Source organism: Tinamus guttatus, unplaced genomic scaffold (genome assembly GCF_059628265.1).
Source record: "Tinamus guttatus ecotype Peru unplaced genomic scaffold, ASM5962826v1 Tinamus_guttatus_pri_ptg000450l, whole genome shotgun sequence".
NCBI classification, from domain to species: domain Eukaryota; kingdom Metazoa; phylum Chordata; class Aves; order Tinamiformes; family Tinamidae; genus Tinamus; species Tinamus guttatus.
Window position 1 is genome coordinate 783682 of NW_028288984.1, and position 27244 is coordinate 810925.

Sequence of the window (27244 nt, forward strand, 5' to 3'; positions counted from 1 at the left end):
AGACTTGAGCATCTTCAAAAAAGCCAGTCTTCAAAAAAGGCAAGAAGGAGGACCCAGGCAACTACAGGCCAGTGAGCCTCACCTCCATCCCCGGAAAAGTGATGGAACGGCTCATGCTGGCCGTTGTCTCCAAGCACATGGAGGACAAGAAGGTGCTCAAGAGTAGTCAGCATGGATTCACCAAGGGGAAATCTTGTTTGACTAACCTGATAGCCTTCTATGATGAAATGACCGTCTGGATAGATGAGGGGAGAGCGGTGGATGTCGTCTATCTTGACTTCACCAAGGCTTTTGACACCGTCCCTCACAACATCCTCCTGGGCAAACTCCGGAAGTGTGGGATAGATGAGTGGACAGTGAGGTGGATTAGGAACTGGCTGGATGGCAGAGCTCAGAGAGTGGTGATCAGCGGTGCAGAGTCTAGTTGGAGGCCTGTAGCTAGCGGGGGCCCCCAGGGGTCAGTCCTTGGTCCAGTCCTGTTCAATTTATTCATCCATGACCTGGATGAAGGCACAGAGTGCTCCCTCAGCAAGTTTGCTGATGATACCAAACTGGGAGGAGTAGCCGATACCCCAGAGGGCTGCGCTGCCATCCAGAGGGACCTGGACAGACTGGACAACTGGGCGGTGAAAAACCTCATGCAATTCAACAAGGCCAAGTGCAAGGTCCTGCACCTGGGGTGGAAGGAATAACCCCAGACACCAGTACAGACTGGGGACCGACCTTCTGGAGAGCAGCTCTGCGGAGAGGGACCTGGGTGTCATGGTGGACGACAAGTTGACCATGAGGCAGCAGTGTGCCCTCGTGGGCCAAGAAGGCCAATGGGATCCTGGGCTGCATTAAGAAGAGCGTCTGCAGCAGGTCGAGGGAGGTGATCCTGCCCCTCTACTCAGCCCTGGTGAGGCCGCGTCTGGAGTATTGTGTCCAGTTCTGGGCTCCACAGTACAAGAGGGATGTGGAGCTGCTGGAGAGAGTCCAGCGCAGGGCTACAAGGATGATCAGGGGCCTGGAACATCTGCCCTATGAGGAGAGGCTGAGGGAGCTGGGCCTGTTCAGCTTGGAGAAGAGAAGGCTGAGAGGGGATCTAATCAGTGTCTATAAGTACCTCAAGGGAGGCAGTGAGGAGGATGGTGCTGGCCTCTTTTCACTGGTGGCCACCAACAGAACTTGAGGTAATGGTCACAAACTGAAGCATCAAAAGTTCCACAGGAACTTAAGGAAAATTTTCTTAACAGTGAGGGTGACAGAGCACTGGAACAGGCTGCCCAGAGAGGTTGAGGAGTCTCCTTCTCTGGAGATCTTCAAAACCAGCTTGGATGCCACCCTGTGCCACGTGCTCTAGGTGACCCTGCGTGTGCAGGGGGGTTGGACTAGATGATCTCTAGAGGTCCCTTCCAACCCTAAGCATTCTATGATTCTATGATCTATCGTATGAGGAAAGACTAAGCGAGCTGGGCCTGTTTAGCCTGGAGGAGATAAGTTTTTTTTTTTTCTTTTTTAAATCTTTCAGAAGGAAAATCATTCATGTCTATCCAGCTTTTTTTTTTCCCCCTAACCTAAAGGATAAGTCTTTAAATATACATCTTTTCATTTAAGTTTTTCCTAAACTACAGAGTTTTTCTAGTATTAGTATGATGTGCTAGTACTGTTACATTTGTATCACTTACTGTTAGAAGATTTTGGGGTTTTTGAATTTTTGGCTATTTTTGTTTTAAATTCCACATGATTCTTATTTATAGACTCAGTCTCTATATTTTAGCACTTTATTAAAAATCGTGAAATGAGGGCATTAAGAGCGGAGAGTTTAGCTTTTAAAATCTCTATTTTTTAACACTGTTACATGTAGTAATGTAATAGTAATGCAGAAACAGAGTTACACCAATTTGTTACCCTTAATGGTCCCTTTTCATAAAATACTGTGTTCCTTTTGCAAATCAAGCCTTTTGCAGACAACTAATTCTTGTACTTGGCAGTATGTAAGATTCGCAAGCTTGGCTACAGCACACTTTCATTCTCTTCCAGTTTGCATATATTTGCATTCTGCTGTAATGTTAAGTTTTTTGAATACAATTTCATAGGTTTTAGGGCCATCTTATGTCAGAGCAAGGATAATCTGTATGTATGTTTCAGCTTCTCTGCCAGCTGTGGTGTTGGGAATGCCTTAACTTTTTGGCCACTTCTTGAAGGGCCTGTTTTTCAGTCCTTCAATGACAGTTAAATGTGATAAAAAAAATCTGTCGTATGCTAAAGAATCTATGTAGCATTACTGTTTTAATCCTGTCTAGGAGAGAAGCTGTTAAAGGTATTGGCTTTTAAAGCTCAATTTAGAAAAAGGACAGCAATGAGGAGAGGTTTTCTGTAAAGTGCTAAAAAATCATTAACTTTTTTTCTTTTATGTTAAGTATTGTGAATATACCTATAGCGTATGTTTATTAACCAAATAGCAGGAGCTGTGGTCATCTCCATTACCCAAATATCCCAGTCCTCTACCCTGCCTTTGCCTCTGCTCCTCCCACTCCCCAGGTCACCTCTCTGACTGTAGATACTGTGTATGTGCAGGTATCATTAAATAAAATAGTTATCCATGGTCTTCAGGAGGTGTTCAGTTATCCTTTGTTTCAGACAGAAAATTCAGACCGTGCATCGCATGGCCTGTAAGACTCTCAGACACAAGTTAGTGTCTCTATGTGATATGAAGGGAAAAACAAACAAACATTTTGTTCTATCTATAGAGAGAGATACACTTTCTGCATTTGGGGAGAAAGACAGATAATTTTGCATGTTTAAAAATTACATTTAAAGCCTCTGTCTTCTGTTTCTTTTAAAATAAAGTTGTCTTAGCTGCTTATCGATGGAATTTTCTGTCACTTGCCATATGCTCCGTGATTAATTCTGCAAGGCCTGTCAGGTTCAGATAATTTAATTTTCTTTGCTTTGAAATGACATTCATTATCAGGACATGAAAAATTCAAATGATTAGCTGTAAATTATGACTAATAAAGTGTCTATTTTTGTTTGTTTCCAGAGAAAAGCAGAAAGCTGAAGTCAAGGACAGGAGGGTATTAGAAATTTTGCAAGTCAAAGACAGCCAAATAGAAAGCTTGGAACAGGTTTGTATTATCTTTAAATAGAGCAGTTAAGGAAACTTTTATCAAAGGCATTAATTTATTTTTTAAGGTATGAAAATTGTTTTGTCCTAAGGGGAAAGTCTCGGGTCGCTCAGAGAAACTTTCTAATAAAGTATTAGTAAACTTAGCAGATTTTTTCAAAAAGTTGGCCTTTCACTAAAAAAGTTTCTGTGTGTTTAGATTAAACTTTTTGAAAAGTTTCAGCTTACACATGCTTGCCTCATTTACTGACTGATGCAGATTTGATGAGCTGATGCTCAGTGTTCAAAGCATGCTCTCTTTCTTTCTCATTTCCCATTTCTCCTTTTAGTGTAGATTGTAATTTAGGAAAATCCTGATTAGGTTTATGCTTGTAATATTCCTGTATTGTGGACAGATCTGGAATTCTGGCAAAGGTAGTAAGCTAAGATAAAACATTTTGCAGAATAGGTAGACAGGTAGGCAGAATAGGCTAGACATACAGTAACCCAAAAGAAACTTAACTATGTATTTTTAGTGTTACTAATGTATAATGTATACTATGGAAGTTAAATATTAGCATAAACTGTAAAACAGTACTGATAAATCTGAAAAAATCTTATATTCAATAAAAAACACAGGTTGAGCTATGACTTTTTAACTGTTTACTCAAAGATGAGTAATTGCATCAGTAAAAAATGAAGTGTAAAATCACATACTGAACAAAGCATTTGTGACACTGATGGAATGTAAGTTAAAATCGTGAAAATCAAGATAATTATTTAAAATGTAGTCAAAACATTAGAACACTTCATAGGACTTGAAATACTATGCTAACGAAATCCATCCCTAATGGGTGCTAAGTAACTGGGAGAGAGCAATAGCCCTTTCACCCCTCTTTTCTTCATAAACCTTAAACAATCGCCTTCTTCAAATTATAGCATGAGCAGAATGTCCTTTCCATTATTAAGGATGTTACAGCCGGATGAATTGTGAGAGAGAGAGTTAGTGATAACAATGGTAGCAAAAACACTGACGTCCAGTGTGCTTTCCAGTGTCTAAATCTTGCCCGTTGTGGGGTCAAAAGGCTGCGAAGTAGAGCTTTTTTCCTTACATTTGAAAATGCCTCAGGTAAACTGGGTTTTCCCTATCTATTCTGATTTATTTTACCTCTGATTTATTCAAAATAAGCCCAGCATGCTTGTTGCCTGACTGGAAGCAGCAGTGAAATGAGATTAGTCACCTCTTTTATTTTATATTAAATCAGTGACTGGAGTTTTTGTTCTGTCTCCTCAGGGCTGGAAGTATGATTCATATTGCATCTGGTGCTTATATGTACATAATTGTTATTAAAGTTATGCATGATTATTTTTGCATTTCTAAGCTATTTGCTGTTCTTAGGTGAAAGGGAGCATGCATGTTTCAGAAGCTTGTAGGACTTTGTGTTCTGTAATGTGTTCTGTAATGTGTATAACAGGGGCTACTTGCTGTGTCAGCACTTGGACCTCTCCATTCCTCTCCTTGAGTTTACTGTACGTTGTTTCTGATCGGTTGTAGAAACTAAAATTGAAATGGATTAGAAATCAGAAACTGAAAGATAATGAGGCAGTTGCCATCTGGAAGGGGAGAAGGGTTGAAAATGTAACAAACTAAATAAAAGAGGTAACTGAGGAAGAGAGATCTGCCATTCTTAACTCCACCGTTTTCCAGGATGCCTGGGAATGGAAACTGAGAGGCATCGATTGAATTCCTGGAGTGTTTTTAATGATTTAGACTCAGCAAATAATCCAAGCTCAATTATAAAGTGGTTAGAAAATCTTCATTTTGGACTTTCAGTACAGCATAAAAAAAAATTGAGTTTCAACACAGATTGCTACATAAAACTTAAAGCAATTTTCTAATGAAAGCTGCAGTGAGAAAAATGCTGTGCAGAATGCCTACTACAATATAAAAATGTGTATTAATTAAAGTATTTGTAAAATGATGTGTTTTTTTTTTTAATAACCGTATTTGTAGTTGACTAGTGAGTAACTTTTGGTCTTGGCTGTAGTTCAGTTGGCATATATGTGTTTATTCCTGAGGTAAAAGTCCAGCTCTTTTGAGTGGCTAAACTGTTATAAGAGGATCTTGCTGCTCGTATTTCATCTAACGTTAGCATTAAATCATTGGTTTAGAACTCTTCTCTCAGTAGAGATATATCATTGCTGTAAATATATGGTGTCTTCTTCAAGGAAAAGGATATATAGGTATTGCCTTTAAGTGGACTTCCCTCCATCTTTTCCCACTATTTTTCTTCTGAAGAATGACTACTGACCACTTTCTGTTTTCCTTTGTCTTGAAAAAATGTTTCCTACCTGGCATATTGAATTTGTATGTGTTTCAAACAGGTCATTGGACTTGTCTTCCACACTGTCTTTTTCTTAATAAATACAGTTTTTGGAAGAATATGCTAAAATTTGGGACATAATGAACTATTTTGATTGCTATTTTCAGAGGGCTGTGGGAAAATAATAATTTGGTCTTCTGCATTGCATGCAAGAGATAAATCATATTCATCTGCTTCCTTTAGAACATAGAAAAACTAAAGATGACTAAATGTAATATTCAATGTTTTCTTTCTTTTAAAACTTTTTAATTAATTACCTTCTAATTTTGATATGGAAGAACTAAAGCTAATCTTTTTGTCCTAGACCTTGTAATGTTTAGAAACCTTATTAACTGGTTATACTCCAGAGGGGTTAAAATAGTACTAGCTTGACTCGTAATCTGCGCTTGGAAATCTTCAGCTTGCTGTGTAAATCTGTATTAATGCTCCTTTAATGGCTCCAATTGAAGGAAGCATGATTCTATCATCAAGCATTAACTAACATTAATAAATTTTATTCTTAAATTTTATACTTTTTCCTGACTGTATTTTTCTTTGTAATAAAATGTTATTAAATTAAGACAAATGTATACACACATTATTACCATCTTAACATTTTATTTCTAATAGCATATAACCTTGATTATTCTACTGTAATGAGGGACTTGAGAATAATTTTGGTAATAGGGAGTTTGAGTGAATGCGTCAATGGTGGTGAGATTATGTAGAGTTTATAAACTCTTTATGGAAAAAGTTTCTCCAGTGAATGAGATTTATAAAAGTTCCAGGTTAACGATATCTCAGGGTACTAACACATTTTTTTTCATCAGGAGAATTTTTACTGAGGCGAATTTCAAAAAAAGGGATAGAGCCTGCAGTATTGAACAGCCCTCTGCACTGCTGTTTGTGCCTTGTTGTCTACCATCTTCTGGTTACCTTTCTCCTTGGACTAACGCAGAAGAGTCTGCTTTAGGATAAGGATTGAGTGAGGAAGACAAGAGGGAAAAATATTTATAATTCCAGTGCTGAATGCTGTGGATTCTGATTTATTGATACAAGGCTACCTGAGTTAGGTATTATGATGGCTACGGCTAATACCTGTGGGCTTGTTTGTCTAAAGAAATTAATAAGCAGTAAATTAGGGTGCATCTTTATAGCTCATTAGTACGTTTGTGCGAACTCCCCTTAGGGATGCTTTGTCTGCAAGTTGAAAATGCCTTTCTGTGATATAGCTTACTCCATTCTGAGGAAGTATGCGGCTTACTACTTCCTTATTATTCCTGCACTTCATGTCAAAAGAGCAGCCACAAGTGGGCAGCCTGTCCTGGCGTCCTATAAGTCCATGTTTGATCTTTACATTAATCCCTGTGTAGCAAGCCTTGAAGTTGTCTAAAGCTTCTGGGTCTTTATTACTTGGTGTTCCTGCCTTGAGAAACATTTCAACAAAGATATCCAGAAATTGACTTGGATTTGGCAGGAAAAAGTACAGCAAACAACAAAATGTGATGTAGTTTGTACTCTGCCAGCCCTTCTGGTGGGAAATGCTTGGTTCTTATTGGCTCTAACAGAGCTAAATATTCAAACCTGGAAAGGAGACAAAGTTTGTTTTTATTGGCCTCATCTCTCTGATCACATTTGCCTTCTAAGGAGTTGAATTGGATTTTTGGCAATTTATTGTCCATTTCAGGTAAGAATAACTATCAGATAGCCATTATACTTACAATAGGGTGGTCATTTTTTATTTAAATAAAAGTAGTTTCTTATTATAGGAGTGATTCTTTAGATGTGTTGAGCACCTTATCTGGTTGTTTTAGTGACATATGTTAGTGAATATGTATTTGCCTATGCGTATATATGGTCAGCATGGCTGTGAGAGGGTGAACCTACCCCCATGAAAGGACAGCAAGATGGTATCTTTCAGCCTTCTCCAATTAGATGAGCTCATTTCATCAGGTTGTTGGTTTTGATTTGGAGTTGGGTTGGGGGTGAAAGAGGAGATATTCTGGATTTTCTGCTGCTTGACACAACAGTCTGAGATGCTTCTTCAGCAACTTCAAAATATAGTTGCTAAGGACAGAGGAGAGGGTAGACAATATAACAATATTTTGACCTGTGCTGCTTTACAGTTCTGTATTGTAGATATTATGTAAAATCCAGTCCTTCCTGGTATAGAAATTCCCAGGCAAAAGAGAAAGAGGATTTATTCATAGTACTTGGTGGTTAAGGCGTTTTTAAGGTTGTGGCATATCCAGGATTGTCAGAATTGAATGGATTGTCAGTGTTTGCTTTGGTGATTCTTGAGGCTGCCGTAATACAGAGGAAAATGACCAATTAATACCTAAATCCAGCAGACGCATTACTGCAATTCTTGCAGTATTGTGGAAGATGCCGGATTTATCCTGAAGCTGCAGGATAAATGTTGTTGTCAGTGAGGCTAGAGCTGTGTGTTTTAATGCAAAACTGCCTCTAATTATTGTCCACTTGCAGGGCAAAGAGCTTTGATATTCCTTGCTTGGCGATGGCAAACCTATCGCTCATGTGCCAGAAATGGCTGACTTGTCAATACAAAAACATGGCATAAATGCCCACTTCAGCTGGTGGTCTCTATTGCTTCTGTCACACCTTGGCAGCAGAAGCAACAACCAGAAGTGATGCAGCAGATTGTAGGAGATTTTGACAAGTGAAAAGAGTGAAAGCACCTTGTTTCTAATGTATGAGGGAAGTAGCAAAGTCGCTGTAAGGGGTGGAATGAGTAGAACGAAATGGTTTATGCCATGGCAAAGTTTTGTCTGTGTTGTGACCTACATAGCAGATACCTTGCTAGCAATGATTCTTTTGATGATACTGACAGCGAGGTCCTAGAGTTGCAAAGTTGTCCACTTTAGTTCCACTACGTAAAGTCACAGTTTATTTCTACCACATATTGAAAAGTTCTGTTTGGTGCTTTGATTAAGATATCAAACTTTACTGAAGGCACCAAATTAATCGCATCAGACAAGCCCAGACAGGGCAGTAAGGAACACAGAGTCTTCAGTGGTTTATCCTGCTTAACCTTCTTTAATCCATAGATCAGATGAGAATTCAGGAACACGAGTCACTGGAGAAAAGGAGGTAAGGATATATTCCTCAGCAGCAGATTGAAGTCAGTGGCTCGTACTTGTGATCTGCTGCTCTCTGGAAGCATTGTACTTGGTCCTGGGATTGAGGAAAACAAAACAAAAACCTTTGAGAATCTTTAATCTCTTTGTCTCCTGCTCAAAAAAAAAAAAGACTCCTCCCTCTCCCCCAAGAAAGAAGCCTGCCCTTTCTCTCCTAATTGTAAATCACAGGTAAACACATTTGAATATTTGAACTGAAAATTTTAAGAAGCATTTTTTTCTTCTGTACATCTTATTGATAGAAATGGACATTCAAACAGTGGCATTCATGTGGAGATGGGACCTGTTGGTGCCTAGTTATAGCTTCATTCTTTTTATTAGGAGCATTCTTTAAGTTATTATCTCAAAGAGTCCCTTTCCTTTAGATGGTTGCATGTTTATGCACCTTTTCACTGTTTAAGGGCTGGTTTGGAAAATAAGAATTAACAATGAAAGTATATGCTAGCAATACTCATACATAAGACACATGACACATCAATTTTTGTGTTTTTTTTCTGGTTTTGTTTTAATAGCATTTCTTTTTTGGAGGAGGGTTCTAAGCTCAGTTTGTGAATACAGACTGTCACCTTTGGAAGGATTCTGGAGAGTCAAGTACCTCCTGTGCTGATGACTTTTTCCTTTTGGAGCAATATGGATTTTAAAATGATTATGTTTTAGATTGTAACTGGCCATTGTCATTTAGGCTATGAAGGGACAACATACGGGTTGAAAGTGCAGCAGATGACTTCTGTAACATATGGTTACATTTTCATGAATTATTTACATAGAACTTCTGTTCATACTACATCTGAAAATAATTAAAGAATCTAATGAATAGTCATGAGATGAAAGAGAGCAATTTTCTTTTGTTTGCCTTTGATTTATTTTTTTCTTTTGTGTTTTCGTTTCTGTGATAGGAGTGTGTTTGAATGTGACTTAGAAATGTTATATGTTAGACATTTGTGAGTGTTCAAGTTTAGAACTATGAAGATTAAGAAAAAGGCTGAAAAAAATAGAGTGAAAATAGAAGAAGCTGAAGGAAGAAATCATGAAATATTACTGGTTCTTTTTTAATGGCACCTACTTATTGTTCAGCGCCTCCTGGGAAAAGAGAAGATTGAAGGGAAAAGAAGGAAATAATATATAAATGTTGAACTAGAAATTTTGAGGAAAAAGTGTTTCAAAAAAGAATAATCCCAAAACAGTGATTTGTCACTTCCGATTATTGTTTTCTAACCATTTTTCATGCAATATGTAAATGCATAGTAAAAGTTCACAGAATCATAGAATCATAGAATGCTTAGGGTTGGAAGGGACCTCTAGAGGTCATCTAGTCCAACCCCCTGCACACGCAGGGTCACCTAGAGCACGTGGCACAGGACTGCGTCCAAGCGGGTTTTGAAGATCTCCAGAGAAGGAGACTCCACAACCTCTCTGGGCAGCCTGTTCCAGTGCTCTGTCACCCTCACTGTTAAGAAATTTTTCCTTAAGTTCCTGTGGAACTTTTGATGCTTCAGTTTGTGGCTGTTTCCTCTAGTTCTGTTGGTGGCCACCAGTGAAAAGAGTCCAGCACCTCCTCACTGCCTCCCCTGAGGTAGTTATAGACACTGATTAGATCCCCTTTCAGCCTTCTCTTCTCCAGGCTGAACAGGCCCAGCTCCCTCAGCCTCTCCTCATAGGGCAGATGTTCCAGGCCCCTGATCATCCTTGTGGCCCTGCGCTGGACTCTCTCCAGCAGCTCCACATCCCTCTTGTACTGTGGAGCCCAGAACTGGACACAATACTCCAGATGTGGCCTCACCAGGGCTGAGTAGAGGGGCAGGATCACCTCCCTCGGCCTGCTGGAGACACTCTTCTTAATGCACCCCAGGATCCCATTGGCCTTCTTGGCCACGAGGGCACACTGCTGCCTCATGGTCAACTTGTCATCCACCATGACACCCAGGTCCCTCTCCGCAGAGCTGCTCTCCAGAAGGTCGGTCCCCAGCCTGTACTGGTGCCTGGGGTTATTCCTTCCTCCCCAGGTGCAGGACCTTGCACTTGGCCTTGTTGAATTGCAGGAGGTTTTTCACCGCCCAGTTGTCCAGTCTGTCCAGGTCCCTCTGGATGGCAGTGCAGCCCTCTGGGGTATCGGCTACTCCTCCCAGTTTGGTATCATCAGCAAACTTGCTGAGGGAGCACTCTGTGCCTTCATCCAGGTCATTGATGAATAAATTGAACAGGACTGGACCAAGCACTGACCCCTGGGGGACCCCACTAGCCACAGGCCTCCAACTAGACTCTGCACCGCTGATCACCACCCTCTGAGCTCTGCCATCCAGCCAGTTCCTAATCCACCTCACTGTCCACTCATCTATCCCACACTTCTGGAGCTTGCCCAGGAGGATGTTGTGAGGGACGGTGTCAAAATCTACGTCGTGAGGGATGAAAATCATAAAGGTACCTGATGATTATTTGATTCTAAGGTAATCGCTTCAGTAGTCATGATGGAATGAATGTCTCTGTCTTGCAGTCGTAGATGGAGATTGTTTTACTAGTAAGATGTAGACTTGTGTTTCTCATTAAATACTTCAGCAGCGAATGGCAAATCAGATGCATTATTGTGTTTCTGCATCCTTAGTTGCAACACAGACATGCATGTCAGCTTGGCATTTCTGCTAGAATTATTCTTAGGAATATTTCATATCTCTGTCAGTAGAAGTCTGAGTTAACATCTTAAAATGTAACGAAAGAGCCCTTATCTGTTGTTTATGAATCTGTGTAGAGGCAGCCATACAGTCTGATTCTCATGCACAGAATTAACTTCAAATTAAAAAAAAAAAAAGAGACCAAAGAAGTACTATAAATGTTTTCCCTCTTCCACCTCAAAATATAAAAATTTGGCAAACATTTAAAGTGATAGTGTGCATAGCAATTGTTTCTAGGTCCCTTCTTAATGTTTTTTGTTTATGGAATAAAAATCTTAAGCTTAAGCATGGCAGCTCGGTGATGATGTCTGCAACAACATCAAACAGTGCATTACTCCTAATAGTTAACATGCTAACTCTTTTGTTTTTAAAAACAGACTCCTAGCACAAATGAAGTGTTTCCACTACCACTTTCAGTATCTTACATAGGGTAGTATGCTGTGTTAAATTCATATTGGATAACAATTTTAATTTAAATGTGCCAGAGTACCACAGAAGCTCGTCAGTTGCTTAAAAAATGTTTGGTTGAAGAAATTATATATATCAGCTTTAATTTCATAGTCAAATATATGAAATCACTGCTTTTGATACAGTTCACCTCTGTAACATTGAAAAAGGTGGTTTTCAAATATTTGTTGGTATATCTTAGGTCTCCACTAGCCCTCCAAACTCTTGCAAAACTATTCCATTCCAAGGAAGACCCTAAGATCACTATGACTTTACCTTTGGTGTATATATATATATATCTGCATCACAACTTCAATACACTGTGTAGTAAAATGAAGTAGTAACACTATGTAGTTTGTATACCCAAACATTAGATGCCATAAAGAGCTGCAGCTGAAACTTGAGTTTGCATGAGGACTTATTTTTAACTCTGTAAGTAAGTTTATAATCAGTAGAATCTTCAAAAATTTATACTTTTTAAGAGTGATCTACAAAGGTAGATTTTATTGTAAGTGTTTAAAAAAAAAGCAGCATTGAGATAGAAAGAAGAGTCACAAAAGTTCTTTAGTAAAGTTCTGTAATGACCTGTTAATTAGGGAGAGACAAGCAAACTGATGCTTCCCATGATAATGTGGATTCATTTGTTTTTTGAAAGAGGTGACAAAATCATCTCAGTAACAGTTTATTTTTGTATATCTGAAAAGGAGGTACTTTCATTTGGATGAGTTAAGACTAATCCTGGTGTCTAGGAGCCTTGAAACAAAGTCGCTAACATCATCTTTAGCTGAGTCTTTTCATATCCCTATTCCTTCCTTACTGAACATGGCTGTATCTGCCTTTTGAAGACCAAACACAGACACAAACTGAAAAAGACACAATAAAAAAAATCTGCTGTGATTGGTTTTACACTTAATAATTGTAAAACAAAAACTGGTATGTAAAAGATAAAAATGCACAAATGAATGTTTAGGCCATTACCTTTCCCATGTGTTCAGGTGTTTCAGGTGATGCGTGCATACTATTTACAAGTATGTGTGCACACATCAAAAATTGTGTATGTTGGTGTGTATTTATACATGTACATGTATGTGAGTTTAAATCAAAACTTAATTGTCTGTGCTATTCTGAATTCATTAATAGTACTTTTAAAATTTCGATACCTTAGGAAAACCTTGACTATAGTCTGTTAGAATGAGAGTGTAGAATGAAGTCTCTATAGAAGTATTAATAGTATTATAAAAGTAGGCAGCTTTGCTGTAGGTTTCAGCTTAAATTAACAATTGAACACTGTCTTAGATATAAGCAAGCTCTATATTTTCACATTTCTGTGTCTTTATGTGACAGAACTGTTGGTAAAAAGATGTATTAATGGAATCCTTTGGGATTTTTTTGTCTGGTTGATTGGATGATTTGAATTAATAACACTAGATTTAAGGAAGAAAAAAGGGAGAATACGAGCATACAGGTTTTCTACGTTTTCCTTTGTTTTTCTCCGATTATCCCATTCACCCATTTTTTCATTCTCTTTAGCTCACATTCACATTTTTTTCCTGTCTTTTTAAAGACTGCTGTTAGAAATTACATCACTTGCTACATTATTTAAATACTCCAGTACTTGCTAACAATTTTTGAAATAGAAGAAAAATAATTTTTTCTTGTTGTTGTTTGATAGGATGAAATTTTTTATGTATGAAGAAAAATACTACACTATCTACTTAATATTATATTTTAACATTTGTTTAATATTTTCAGTATTTGCCGCAAAATTGAACTGTATTCTCTTCTATTTTTCACTATGTTGAATAGTTGTGTCCAAGCTTTTGCTTGGACATTTTGCTTTCTCTATGTTGTATGCTTCATTTATCAGTTTGTAACAAGTTTTATTGTTTTTCTTGTGTATGGATGACTGTGTTGGTCAGAAACAAATGGAATTAATAAAAATAAAGGAACAATGTATAGAGAAGATTTTTAGGAGATGGCAGAGAAGAGCACAAAATATACAGGAAAAGTGAGAATGCAATGTGTAGCAAAAGGGAAGATGTCTGCAGAAGACAAATATTCAAAGTGGTATATAGCAAAGTTAGAATAAAGGTCTCAGTAAAGCAAATAAAAATAAGAATGAAGAGAAATTCAATACAAGAAAACATAAAGTAATAGATACATTTAAAGACAGAAGTATTTGCTAAATAGATTGATGTCATTGCACATCCTCAAATATATTTTTCTGGTGCCAGAGTACCATAGAAGCTCGTCAGTTGCTTAAAAAATGTTTGGTTGAAGATATTATATATATCAGCTTTAATTTCATAATCAAATATGTGAAATCACTGCTTTTGATACAGTTCATCTCTGTAACATTGAAAAAGATTGGGTATTAAGCTAGTTGATGAATTTTAGAACGTAACTCACTGAAGATTTTGTGCTTAGTAACATTATTATTTCTATTATTTTTATTTAGTGTTATTTTTGTAGAATAGGAAGGAAGAACATACATTGCTTGAGGAAAAGATGGTGTGCACACTGCTATTCAGGCTTTCAGAACTGTGGGATCACACTGTGCTTATGCCATAGTGGATAATTTCTGTGTGGAATGTGGGTGTATAGGATACCAACATACTGACATTGATGAACACGCTGAGCAAGCTCTGCGGATGTCTCCACAGCTTGCTTCGCAGGAATGCCTGCTACCTGTAACGTGCATGGACATTTCCAGTGGTAGTCATGTTACTTTGAGTTCACTGCTGACATAGTTACTGCTTTTGCCCAGGTCATTAAATGTAGGTTCAAAATTAATAGCTTTTGTATGTGATTTCTGATCTGATTCCTGTATTGTTTTATATGGTTATTTGTTCTCAAGACTTTTAATTCATTTTGTTCTCAAGGTTTTCATTCTTTCTTCGTGCCTGTCATATGTATGAATTGGAATTAACAAATTTCAGGTTGGAGATGTTATTTGGCTACCACCAGTATTGTAGATTGATCAAAAGACATACTTATTTTGTAAAAACACCTCACTGATAGTATTTGAATAGATCTCAATATTAAGGACACATGCGTTTTTGCCTTAGGCATAGGTTTCCTCTGCTTCTTACTGTAGTTTTAGTGTCACTAGTGGGAAAATATTTTAAATCAAATGCTGTTTTGATTTAAGAAACTGAGGAAGTGATACATGAAACTACATAGGGCTGCTGAATATGAACACAAAGTTCCAGTGTCCTTAACCTTAAAAGTATTAGAATATGGATGCCTTTAAAAGAACAGAGTGCAGTGGTAGCATAGAAAGTTGGATTTGTTTTACTAATGGCTGTTAGATTTCAGTATGTACAGTACAGTGAACTGTTGTCTGTGTTCTTACAGTGTTGATTTACTTGCCTTAAGCAGCAAATTAATTTAGACTCAATGCCTTTCATACAACTGTTTTGTATCATAATCTTCCTTGTTGTGTCACTTCATACTTGTTTCTAATTGCTTTCATTAAATTTGGAGAGTGTTCAAATCTTATTTTTGACTGGATTTCTGAAATGTTAAAAGTGGGAGGAAGAAAAATAAACATTCTTAATCCTCACAACAAATACAATTTTTGCAGATGACTGAACTTCTCTGAGCTTGACTAAGTTTGTAGTTAAGGGCTTCTTTGTCTGGTGGCAGTAAGATTCTCTTCCTGTTTTCATCCCTGTGTTATATAATGATTCATTTTCAAGTAAGTTTCATGCAATAGTGAATTTTAAAAAAAATCCTATAAAACCGCATTTGGTAGATTGTTACATGACACAGGATTTGTTTCTAAAATGATATGAGTATATGCATATTCTTTTACAATTCTTTTTGTCTATTAATATATATGTTTTTTTAATAGAGACTCCTGGGACACCAGCAGGAGATAAACAACTTAAAACAGAGAAATATTTTTTTAGATGAGGAAAATGTCCATTTGAAGAATGAATGCAGTAACTTGAACCAGAAATTTAAAGATAAAAGCCAAGAACTTAAGGTATATTGACTTGTACATAGTTTTATAAGACTGTAGCTTTGAAGTAGTTCTTTAAGCAATGTCAGCCTTTGTGGCACAGAAAGTGACAAGCTTGGAGAAAAAATTGCCTTAGGCCTTGCTATACCTCACAGTTTTTTCACACTCCAACTCTGAGGAAGATGCTTTAAAGCCAAGAATCCAAGCTTTATAACTTTCAGATAAATAGTTAATGATGGAAATGGAGCAAAGAAAGTAGGAGTGTGAAGATGTGGCTTCTTGTAATTAGATTCTGATGGGACTGGCATTATTAATTGATAAAGCCGAGGTCTGGGAGGATATGTCTGTGTGGGTCTCAAAAATAGCTGGGGACAGCATCAAAGGCAGCTTGATCAATTAATGGGCTCTTTGCAAATGTGTACTCATCAAAGCTGTCATCCAGCTAAAAAATATGACCCTTCCACCTGCATGAAAGAGGCCAATAAAAGTACACAGGTGACCTTGGCCATCAAATATAGAAGAAGCTGCTGTGAGGATAAAACTGCACAGTTTATATTTGCTGATTAGTTCTCACTTTTTTTTTGTTTATCGGCCCTTGTGGTACTGTTCTACAGGACACCGAGGAGTGTGCACAGAAGAAGGAAGAGCAAAACAGGCTGGTTATAAAAAACCTGGAGGAGGAAAATAAGGGATTAAATACACGCTGTGCTGACCTGCTAAATGACCTGGAGAAACTGAGGAAGCAGGAGGCACAGTGGAAAATAGAAATATCTGGCACTGATACCAAAATAAAGGTACGAAATGGAATGGACTCCTGTATGTTATTTCAGAACCAACTTCTCTGGACATTTACACTACGAGTTATTTTCTTTAAACAACAAGTTATATATTCAAATCTACCAGTGGGGACTGACATTCATTTACATTCCTTCACTTAAGACCCACAGCTTTTTAAAAATTGATGTTGCAAAGCAGGAATCTGACTTCAAATAGTGATCTTAAAATGTAATCATTAAAAAATAACAGATACTGCATTTTAAGATAAAATACATATATATTATATAATAAAAACATAAAAGTATTATCATTCAGGATTTTTTTTTCTCAATGTGTAATTTACTTAACTATAATTTGATTGCGGTAGACTTGGTATTTGTTGTTTTGGAAGGAAGTTTAAAACTTTACAATTTATTCAAGACTACAGTTATCTTAGCCTCCAGAGGGGTCCACTCTGAGAGGTCTTATTAATGAATATAATATATTAAAATATTATTTTTACATTTTATGGTAAAATTAAAACTGAAATTATATTTTCTTCTGCAGAAATGCTGAAGAATATTACGTTTTTTATTTAAATGGGTTACTCCATCAAATTTGCTTTGGAATATTCTTTTTTAATATCCATAAGAGAAATAAGCCGTAGATATGGTATCCGTGTTTAATGGCTGCTTATGTGTTTATATAGTGTTCCTCCCCACCAGCTTGGCTAATGAACACTTACTCACTAAGCTATTTTCCTTGTAATATCAAATTACATGACCTTCTGGTGTATTCAGCATAATAACTATCTATTCAGCGTCTTGCACAGAGACATGTTTGGCTCCCACTTTCAAATTACTGGTTTTGGTGACACTTCTGATTGCTGTATTGATGTAAAGCCTCTGTGAAGAGTTTGATTCAAGTCTTTTAACAAGGGAGGTAATGTTACGGCAAATCAAGATTCTTAGAGTGGTTATGATGAAAAGATTGTAGTATTTCCAGGACACTGTGTGCTTTTTTGATTCTTGAGGGGGCTGAGAAGGGAGCAGGGGAAATCCACTAGTGTGTACTAGACTGATTTAATTTTCAAGCTGTCAAATGCATTGTTTGTAATATGTGATGAATTATTGAACATTACTATTATCCACACCGTCAGTGAAAATGGTCAGAATAATTTTTAATGCATCACTCTTCATGCCTGATGAGGTGTGGTCGTTGAAGAAATGTGTTCCACAGCCATTATTATAGAGGTGACAAGAGCAGTGTCAATGCTTCAGAGTGGGAACAGGAGATATCTGGATTGTGTCAGGGTGACTTCTTGAGATGTGTACTGTCAGAGCCAACTAGGAGTGACATGCAGCAGGATCTACTGTTCACAAGCAAGGAAGAACAGGTTGGGGACCTGATAATCAATGGCAGCTTTGCTGAGATGAGATGAGCTGAGGAAGGAGACTAGTGTAGGAAGGAGACAGGTTTTAAGACAGGAGATCTGACTTTACTCAGGCAACTGATAAGTGAAAGTCCTTGTGATGTAGCTCTGAATGGTAGAAGAGCTCCAATCAGCTGGCAGGTCTTTGAGAGCATCTCCAACCAAAGTATAGTCTCAATGATCAAGAGAACAGTGATTGAAGGGCATAGGTAAGGCTGAGGTAGTTCATGTCTTTGCCTCAGCCTTCCCCAGGAAGGCCCTTCAAGCCTTTGTTCCTAGAGGCTGGATTGGTGGAGGGGTCGTACCAGCAGTGTATGAGCTGGGGCTTGCCTGGGAGAACATGTTCAGGCCAGTTGGAACAAATAAGGATCTAATGGTGCTCAAAAGCTGGTTGTGTCACTTTGGGGCTGCTGTCTATCATCTATGAAATGTTATAGTGACTGGGGGAGCATTCTGGTGACTAGATAAAAGCAAATGTTGAACCCATCTCTAAAGAAGGTCAGAGGGCTGACCCAGGAATCAATGGCTGGTCATACTCACTCCAGATCTTGGGAAAACCATGGAGAAAGTACTTTTCAAAAACATTTTTCTGGTCTCATGAAGGAAAAGGCAACTGAGGACATTCAGTTAGGGTCAGTCAGACCTGATAAACCTTATGACCTTTTGTGCTAAAATGTTTTATGGACAAGGTGTGGGGGGGTAGTGTGTCTCATACATCTCAACTCCCTGCAAGGTGCCAGACACTCTCAAAAGATATTCCTGTACCGCAGTTAGGATGTCACATCTTCATAGGTGGGTGGGCGTATTTAAATACTAAATATATTCAGGTGCAGATATGTTTGTTAACTGCCGAAACAGTTAGTTCCTGAGCGTTGCCGTTATTAGGCTGAACTTCACCTGCGGGCAGCAGAAGCTTTGGGTCCGGAGCTGCTCGCTGGCGCCGAGGGCAGGTCAGCATGGAGAGGTGCTGCTGGTCTGGCCTTGGACCTGCCTGGCTCCACGAGGCCGGAGACCCGCAGCTGCCCTTGCCTGGGTCTTGCAGGGTGTTGTGCAGGGACCTCCTGAGACCCTGCCAGCCACTCGGGTCTGCAGGATCATGAGGCAGAAGCCCGAGCTGGAGCTGGCGCCTGCTGCTGGGGAGGGGTGGCTGCGCCTGGGCGCCTTGTCATCCCTTCCCGTTAGACAGGAGGCCTCACACCAGCCAAAGTGGGTTCTCTCCCAAGACTGTCTTAAGGTTTCAAAAGCGTATTACTAAATAATATCTGTATGATATAACTGTTGTATTTGATCTCTAGGGAGCAGGAGTATATTTTTTTTTCTCATTATTTTTGATCCATATTTGGTAAGTAAGCATTCATAAAAATACACAGAAATCTGTTAGTTCCGCAGGTCAGTGCTATTTTTATGTGTACACCGCTGGCCGACATTTGCTTAAATTTTGAGTTCATCTCTCTCTTTCTGGCTCACCCACTTCTGTTACTAGACGTGCTCCAGAATCAATATAGGATGCCAGATGACTTTTAAAAGGATACTTACAAACAACATAGACAGTAGAATCCTTATCCTCAGAGACTGAATACAAACATATTACACTACAGTATATTGTGCTGCAGATTATCTGTTATGGACCAGTGTAACATGTAGTTTAAATGCTTTTTTTAAAAATAACAAATTATGAGTAAATTTAATGATGGAATCATTGCTTTGTGGTGTTGTTCTTAAGTGTTCTTAAGTGATTGTTAAAATGGTGATAGCATTTTATAAAAGTGTTCTGTAAAGGTTTAGAAATTCCATCCCCTTCTGAAAGCCATTTTTTTCTTTCAGCCTCAAGTTATTAGGATTTTTTTTTTAATACACTGTTTTCCATAACAAAAGCTATTGAACAGTTTTATAGATGATGGATACAGAAATTGTTCGAACCAGTCTTCTATATCCCTAGAAAAATAGAATCAAACATGATCAGTGTAAACTATGTTAACATTATTTAAAAAAAAATGTTTTAAATGCTCAAGGACATCAGGCTATATATCATAGTTTCTCCAAGGTTTCACAAACTCACATAATGGTTGAGGTTGGAAGGGACCTTTAGAGATCATCTAGTCCAACCCCCCTGCTCCAGCAGGGACACCCAGAGCACGTGGCACAGGGTGGCATCCAGGTGGGTTTGGAAGATCTCCAGAGAAGGAGACTCCACAACCTCTCTGGACAGCCTGTTTCCTTTTGAACAAATGGCCTTCCATAAACTAAATGCTACTAGCTTATTTTGTCAAGATTAAAAACAGTTTTCAGTGTAAAAGTGTCACCGGTGCAGTTGTTTCCAGGCCTACTAGAACCCAAAGTGAATTATAAAATTCAACTTGTTTCAAAACAGAATGAAACACTATTATGGTTAGGTTGCCCTTTTTATGAATATTTAGGAAGTATTAAGGATTTGTTTTGTCAGGAAGAGAGCTCACTATGGCTAGAATAAGTGGCCCTTTTCTCTTACGGTTTGCCTTCATAAAATCGGATACAGTGCGTAAATATGCCTAGCACTGGGCTTCTGTATTCTTCGCTTTCAGCCTTCAAGTAGGTCTTGCCCTTCCCAGGCTTCTCAGGGTGTCACTTAGTGTGAGCTGAAGAACTCATAATCTGCCACCATATGCATGAATATGTCTTGATAGTTAGGAGTGAGCTAGGATGTAAGCTGATGCAAGCTTGGTGCTGTTGCGAGTGAAGAGGGGGTTTACCTAAGGTGTGTATTCAGTATTATCAAAGATGGAATACCTTACTGTTAATTCATTACATTGTTAATTATGAAAGACGGTGAAATACATTTGCTTGTTTCCTAGTTGATAGTGGACTTCTTAAAAGTAATTAATGTCTGAAAATAACATTCCTAAAGAAACATACAGGCTATTCTCTGTTAAAACAACAGTTTAAGAAACCTCTCCCTCTCTCTCTCAAGAGCCTGGATTTCTAGTTGCACAGAGAAATAAAGTGCATACTGAATACTGGCATGCAAGAACTTAAAAAAAATTATTTTAACTCAGTAATGATACATAACAAGATGAAAAGGAAAATGAAATTACAGTGTTTAAAAGTGTGTCTCTAACAGTTTTGAAAACACAGATACACGATACTGCTACATGGAACTGTGCTGCCTTGTCAATGTGTTTTACTTTTCATGTTTGTTGTGCTTTGAAATTCACCTCACTTCTTAATTTCCTGACTTTTTATTTTTGGAACTTGAAGTGATTAAAATATTCCTGTTTTTATTATCCTCAATTATTACTCTGCTTTTCACTTAATTTTAATTAGGGTGACCAGTTTTCACAGATGGAAATAAAATAGTGCAAGTATGCTAAAAGTAGACTTCTTTTGCATTATTTGCTTTCAGTACTGTTTTAAAGAAACATATCATTTAATGATGTTAAATGATATTGTTATCATTTAACATGCATATCAAAATATGCATGTTATCTTTTGTTATTCTGTTTCATATCCATTCCTTTCCCTCCAAATATATAGCCAAATTTTTAGAAATTTCAACCTAGTGTATCTTACGTAGTACTTAATTTGCTTTAATATATTTCAGATTATTTTAAAAGATCAAGTTATAAAGATCAAGTATAGACAGCTCTAAACTGTCTATAAAAAGCAACATAAATTCCATACAATTTTAAAAAAGGAAGTTACTCATAGTTTGAGGGTAAAAGTTTATATTTTGTAATCTTAGAAGATTGAATGATGGATAAATTCTAATGAATATATGATATTTCACTGTACAAGTTATTTGCGTAACCCATCAGTCCATGCACCTTTTTTTGCCCGTGTTTCTCACCCGTTCAGTAGTGCTTTCAGGAAATTTCCTGGCCAGTCAACCGTTATCGACTTAAATTCATTTAGTTAGATGAAACTAAAACCTGAAATTACATGTTCCAGATCTAGGGTGAGTCACAGTCACTGGATGATTTTTTTTTTCTTTTGGTTTTAACTTCTGCCCCCATGTGACTTTATATACAACTGTACTAATGACAAAGCCATTTGTCTTCTGATCTTTGTACCTTACTCTGCATTGTATGTTGGAAGCTTAAGCTTTGTTAACATCATCATTGGTAAGAATATGTTCCATGAAAAATACTATTTTTTAGCTTGTTGAGAGAGAAACAAACAATTTATTCAGGAAAAAATTAAACTCTTATAATTTTTATTAAGTTAAAAGTTGTAAGTGGGAAATAATCTCACATATTACAATACTTTATTACACCAACATAATACGTGATGGCACTTCAACCTTTTTCTGTCAATAGAATGATCTGTCTCCTGCCATTCTGAATTATTTATTGTCTGAGTAGAAGTAATTTTTGCTACTCAGCCTTCAAGATCAAATGATGACTCATCAGTCAGGTTCACCGAGTATATAAACTGAGGATTATCATGACATGAAACAAATAGTTTTACTTCATTCATGAATTCTGCTGTTTCACAAAATGTGCATTGCAAGTATTAACAGGGTGTGATGAAAAACAATTTGTTCTTAGTATGCTTCTTATGCATCCAGATATATATAACATAAGTTATTTTAAAAACAACTTATTATTTACCTTTCACAGGATGGTTGTGGTTGGAAGGGGCCTCTAGAGATCATCTAGTCCAACTCTCTGCTCCAGCAGGGACACCCAGAGCACGTGGCACAGGGTGGCATCCAGGGGGGTTTGGAAGATCTCCAGAGGAGACTCCACAGCCTCTCTGGGCAGCCCGTTCCAGGACTTTTCCTTCAAACCAGGGAAATCCAGTTTTGCTGTGAAGCTGTATGAAAAGCTAGTTTGCTGCACATTCCCCACTTTCCAAGGACAATGTGGGTCAATCTTTCTCTTTTACCTTATGCTAGTTAGCAGTATACATGTGTGTGCATGTGTGCCTGTGTGTGCTTCTTCCTTCAGCCAGACAGAATCAGAGCTGCGTGTTAGTATAACAACGATTAAGAAGTTCCTCTAGTTCATATAGACTATTTCTGTATTATAAAGTTGTGCAGCCCTGCAGGAGACAACCTGAAGAATGTGAAATTGAGAACCATGTGCTCTTCCTAATCAAGTTTTAGGGAAATTGGTTAAAGACAACTTCATTTCGCACTAAAAATGTTTTAATATGCTCAATATTTGAGGCATCTATGCTGAAAGGGAAAAATATGCATGTTGATATTTCTTTTACCAAGTCTCTGGTCAAAACAAGGAGAAACTACTGTCCTACTGGCGACAAATGAGGTGCTGTCCTATCAAGATTTAGTCATTTCAGTCTGCTGCGCCATCCTGGAATGTTTGGCTCAGGTAGAGCAAGAGATTTTGTCCATGTGTAATGATACCAGTGTAGGTCCAGGAGTAGGAACTAGCAACTTCTGAAACTCTGCTCTAGAGCTTATATTTGTTCTGTTTCTGTTCTTGCCTTCAAAACCTGCTGTTGCTTATGTGCAAAGCTGAGGACTGAAGTGCTACTGCTCTAGTCTGCTAAACCCCCAAAGAACCTTGATAAGGTGGCTATATAGAAACATCTAAACCTTGCCTGGGCAAGCTGTCTCGACAGCGTATTCCCCAGAAATACTTTCACACTTTGCTCACTAACTTTTACACAAAGACTTACTGTAAAAGGTAGACTGTTTCTTGTTTACATTTTTAAAAATGATCATTCACAGAATGTTTTTTCTTGTGTGCCATTTCTTTTCCTGAATTGCAAGTGCAGAAACAGATGCTTTCATTTATGCCATTCAACAAGCAGTCTCAAAAATGAGTCCTTAGGCATAATTTTAATTCCATGTATGAAATCTGCGCAATTGTAGAATAATTTGAAAACAGCAACAATATAGTTGTTGTTTTGTTAGGATTGGATTTCTTCTGTTTGAATTCTACAAAGGAAAGATTTAATCAATAGTCATGTAGCTTACTATTGCTTTGCAAATGTTTGATTGACGATTGTCCTTTGACATGCAACAAATAAAGAACAATTTTACAGCAAGGAATAAATATCTATGCAAAATCAAACATAGAGTTTGTATGAAATTTAGTATTCATTTCATACTCCTATAGAAGTGCACATGTGAGTACAAAGATACATGTACATTTACTTAGCAATAAATATAAGGGTGATGCAAGTACATGTTTACATACATAAATACATGGCACACACAAAAGGTTTTTAGCTCTTTCTTTTACATTACCTTCACTATACTTTAAATTTTATTTATTTGCAGAATTTAGAAAACGATTTAACAGAGACAAGAGAACAAATGAGAGAGTTGCACAGTAAATGCAGTAAGTTGTCATCTCAGCTAGCTGTGAAGCAGGAAGAACTCTCCCAAAAGGATTATGATATGACGAGAGCAAGGCAAGTATTTCGTGCTTTCTTTAGCTGTAATTCCAAATCTTCTCAGCCACCGCACTGAGAAAGTGTTACCTCGTGTTAGAGATGGTTTTCGTGAAACAATGTATTTTCATCCCCTTCTGTTTTGAAAAGTATAAAACTTCTGGATATCTACTGGTGAGTAAGAAGTTATGCAGACCGTCTCTCATGTTTTGGTTCTTATTAGATTATTATAATTATATAAGAAGCAATAGGCATCAAAATTCACACTTCTATACTTATCATTGGGTCTGAGAGTCAAAAAGTCCCAATAGTAACAGGAAAAAAAATAGAGAAGCTAAGTGTCCTAGACTTATGAATTTCAAGTCTAATTTTAATATTTTAATTAGTCAAGCCTTATCAGCCAGAAGGAATTTATTTAGGTCTTTGGTAAAGGTTTAAAATACCTTTGAAGCAATGTAAGCTTTACATAAGATTTTACATATCTTTTTCTTATGCTCAATCTGGAAAAGTAGTGCTGCATATTTAAGGCTGTCATCTCATGGTCACAGCAGCCAAGGTGTTCCCCAGCCTTCACATCCCTGACCAGTGCTTCCTCCAACAGAACACCTCTCCTTTTCAGTTCCTTGATTACCTGCTCCTGCATTGCTTGTGCCCTACTGTTTCGAGCAGTTAACAGGCAACTGAAGTTGGCCCTGAGGATCAGGACCTGCAAACATCAGGCTGCTTCTAGTCATCTAAAGCGGACCTCAACTCTTGGTCTTCCTGATCTGGTGGTATATAATAGACACAACACTGCACTGTTGGGCTTCCTACTAATCCTGACGCACAAGCATTCAGCACACTGAAGAGAGTGATTGCTGGTGGTGCTGCCCTGCTGCAAGGGTAGAAGGCATCTAGCTGACTTGTCTAGTGAGGTTTGTTGACTGCCAGGAGCTCAAATTTAAGATGTCAATACAAAGGCTGCCAAGACTTGTGCACACATCTGACTGTTACCCTCTTCTGCTCTTCCATGAGGGCACCAATGAAAAACTGGAGGCCATCAGAAATGAATTTCACAGCTATGGGGGTGGTGGTCTAGCAGCCTAGGGTTTTTTTCTCCTTAATCCTGCCAGTGATGTGGAAAGATGTCAGGAGAAGTAGATGGATTTTAAAGGTTAACAACTGGCTGAGCTGCTGGTGTTGGCAACAGGGCTTTGGTTTCTATGACCACAGGACCCTTTGGAAGATCCTGTTCAGCCTCACCTCCGTCCCTGGAAAGGTGGAACAACTCATCCTGGTGATCAGTAGTAGTCAGCATGGATTCACCAAGTGGCTATGCTGTTTATAGAGACTTGAACAGGATGGATTGATGGGCAGGAAGAAACCTTGTGAAGTACAGCAAAGGCAAGTGCAGGGTTGTGCATTTAGGGAGGAATAACCCCATACCAGTTAACTAGTTCAGACTGGAGGTTGATTTGCTGGTGAGCAGCTTTGCAGAGAAGGACCTGGGGGTCCTAGTGGACAGCAAACTGTCCCTGAGAGCAGTGTGCCCTTGGGACCAAGAAGACCAGTGGTATCCTCAGCTACCTAAGGGAAACATGAAACTACTGGAGAGAGTCCAGCATAAGGTTGCAAAGATGAGTAGAGGATTTGACCATCTTCCTCATGAGGAATGGCTGAAAGACTGCTTAGCCTAGAGAAGAGAAGTCTGAGATGATATTAGGGTAAACAAATATCTTAAGGGAGGGTATCAAAAAGATGAGGCCAGACTCTTTTCAGTGGTTGCCAGCGATAGGACACTCTGTTCACAATTCAATTCTGCCTGAATTTGAGGAAAAAATGATTCATTGTGAGGATGACAGAGCATTGGAGGAAGTTCACAGGAGATATTGTAGGGTCCCCTTCTTGGAGATACTCAAAACCCACCTGGATACAATCCCATGCAAGGTGCATGGTGACCCTTCTTGTGCAGAGGGGCTGGGCTAGGTGATGTCCAGGAAATCTGCAGAGGACCTTTCCAACCTCAGTCACTTGGCAGTTCTGTGATTGCAGGTGGTTAACGAGTAAATGAGTAAATGAAAAGTTCACTGTCTCTGCTTAACACTTACTTCAAATGTGCTTGTGCATAGAGGTAATGGTCGCAAACTGAAACACCAAAAGTTTCACAGGAACTTAAAGAAAAAATTCTTAACAGTGAGGGTGACAGAGCACTGGAACAGGCTGCCCAGAGAGGTTGTGGAGTCTCCTTCTCTGGAGATCTTCAAAACCCGCTTGGATGCAGTCCTGTGCCACGTGCTCTAGGTGACCCTGCGTGTGCAGGGGGTTGGACTAGATGATCTCTAGAGGTCCCTTCCAACCCTAAGCATTCTATGATTCTATGATAGAAAAGAGACTAATAAAGTCAACTGAAGTGAAATACAGAATTTTTGAGGCTTTTAATAATTGTTTAATTGACTAAGAGTTAATGATCTTTAATTTCTGCCTTAATTTCTAATATTTATCAGATACAAAGATTTTCAAGCAGCTTGATTATTATAGATCCATCCTCAGATTTCATTACAGCACAGTTTTAAGTTGTAGGGTTTCTAAATCTTATTTTACTATATCATGTTATGTAATACACTCCAAAGTCTCTTCACCTGCTTTGTAGTTATTGAGGTATGTTATACTCTCAGATAAATTATTAAAGGATATTCAATCAGAAGTATCCAAATACCAGGTCCATTTCAGGACATAGAATCATGTTCATAGAATCATCACATAACGTTGCACGTATTACACAATCTAAATAAAACTTTTATCTTTATTGTGTTATTTCAATTTTAGAAACAAAGATTAAATGTACCTTACAGAGCTGTATTTTAAATGTTTTACATTTTGGTATACAACTGCTAAAGTTCACAGAGTACTGGTTAGAAAGTATCAATCGAGTAATCATAGAATTCAAGAATCATTAAGGTTGGAAAAGATCATCGAGTCCAACCATAAACCCTTCAACACCATGACTGTTTAAAGCATCAGAGCATTCAAGCATAAGTTGAAAGACTTT

At 38.1% G+C, this 27244-nt stretch overlaps 1 protein-coding gene across 1 annotated transcript in view; it reads left to right on the plus strand.

Moving 5' to 3' along the window:
* The window catches only part of CNTLN (centlein), a 175239-nt gene that overhangs the window by 26868 nt on the left and 121127 nt on the right, over positions 1-27244 (plus strand). Inside the window, exons 3-6 of the mRNA XM_088532025.1 lie at positions 3026-3110; positions 15579-15713; positions 16304-16483; positions 24104-24241. Of these exons, the coding sequence (XP_088388151.1) occupies positions 3026-3110; positions 15579-15713; positions 16304-16483; positions 24104-24241 (538 nt within the window). The remainder of the gene's footprint in view (positions 1-3025; positions 3111-15578; positions 15714-16303; positions 16484-24103; positions 24242-27244) is intronic.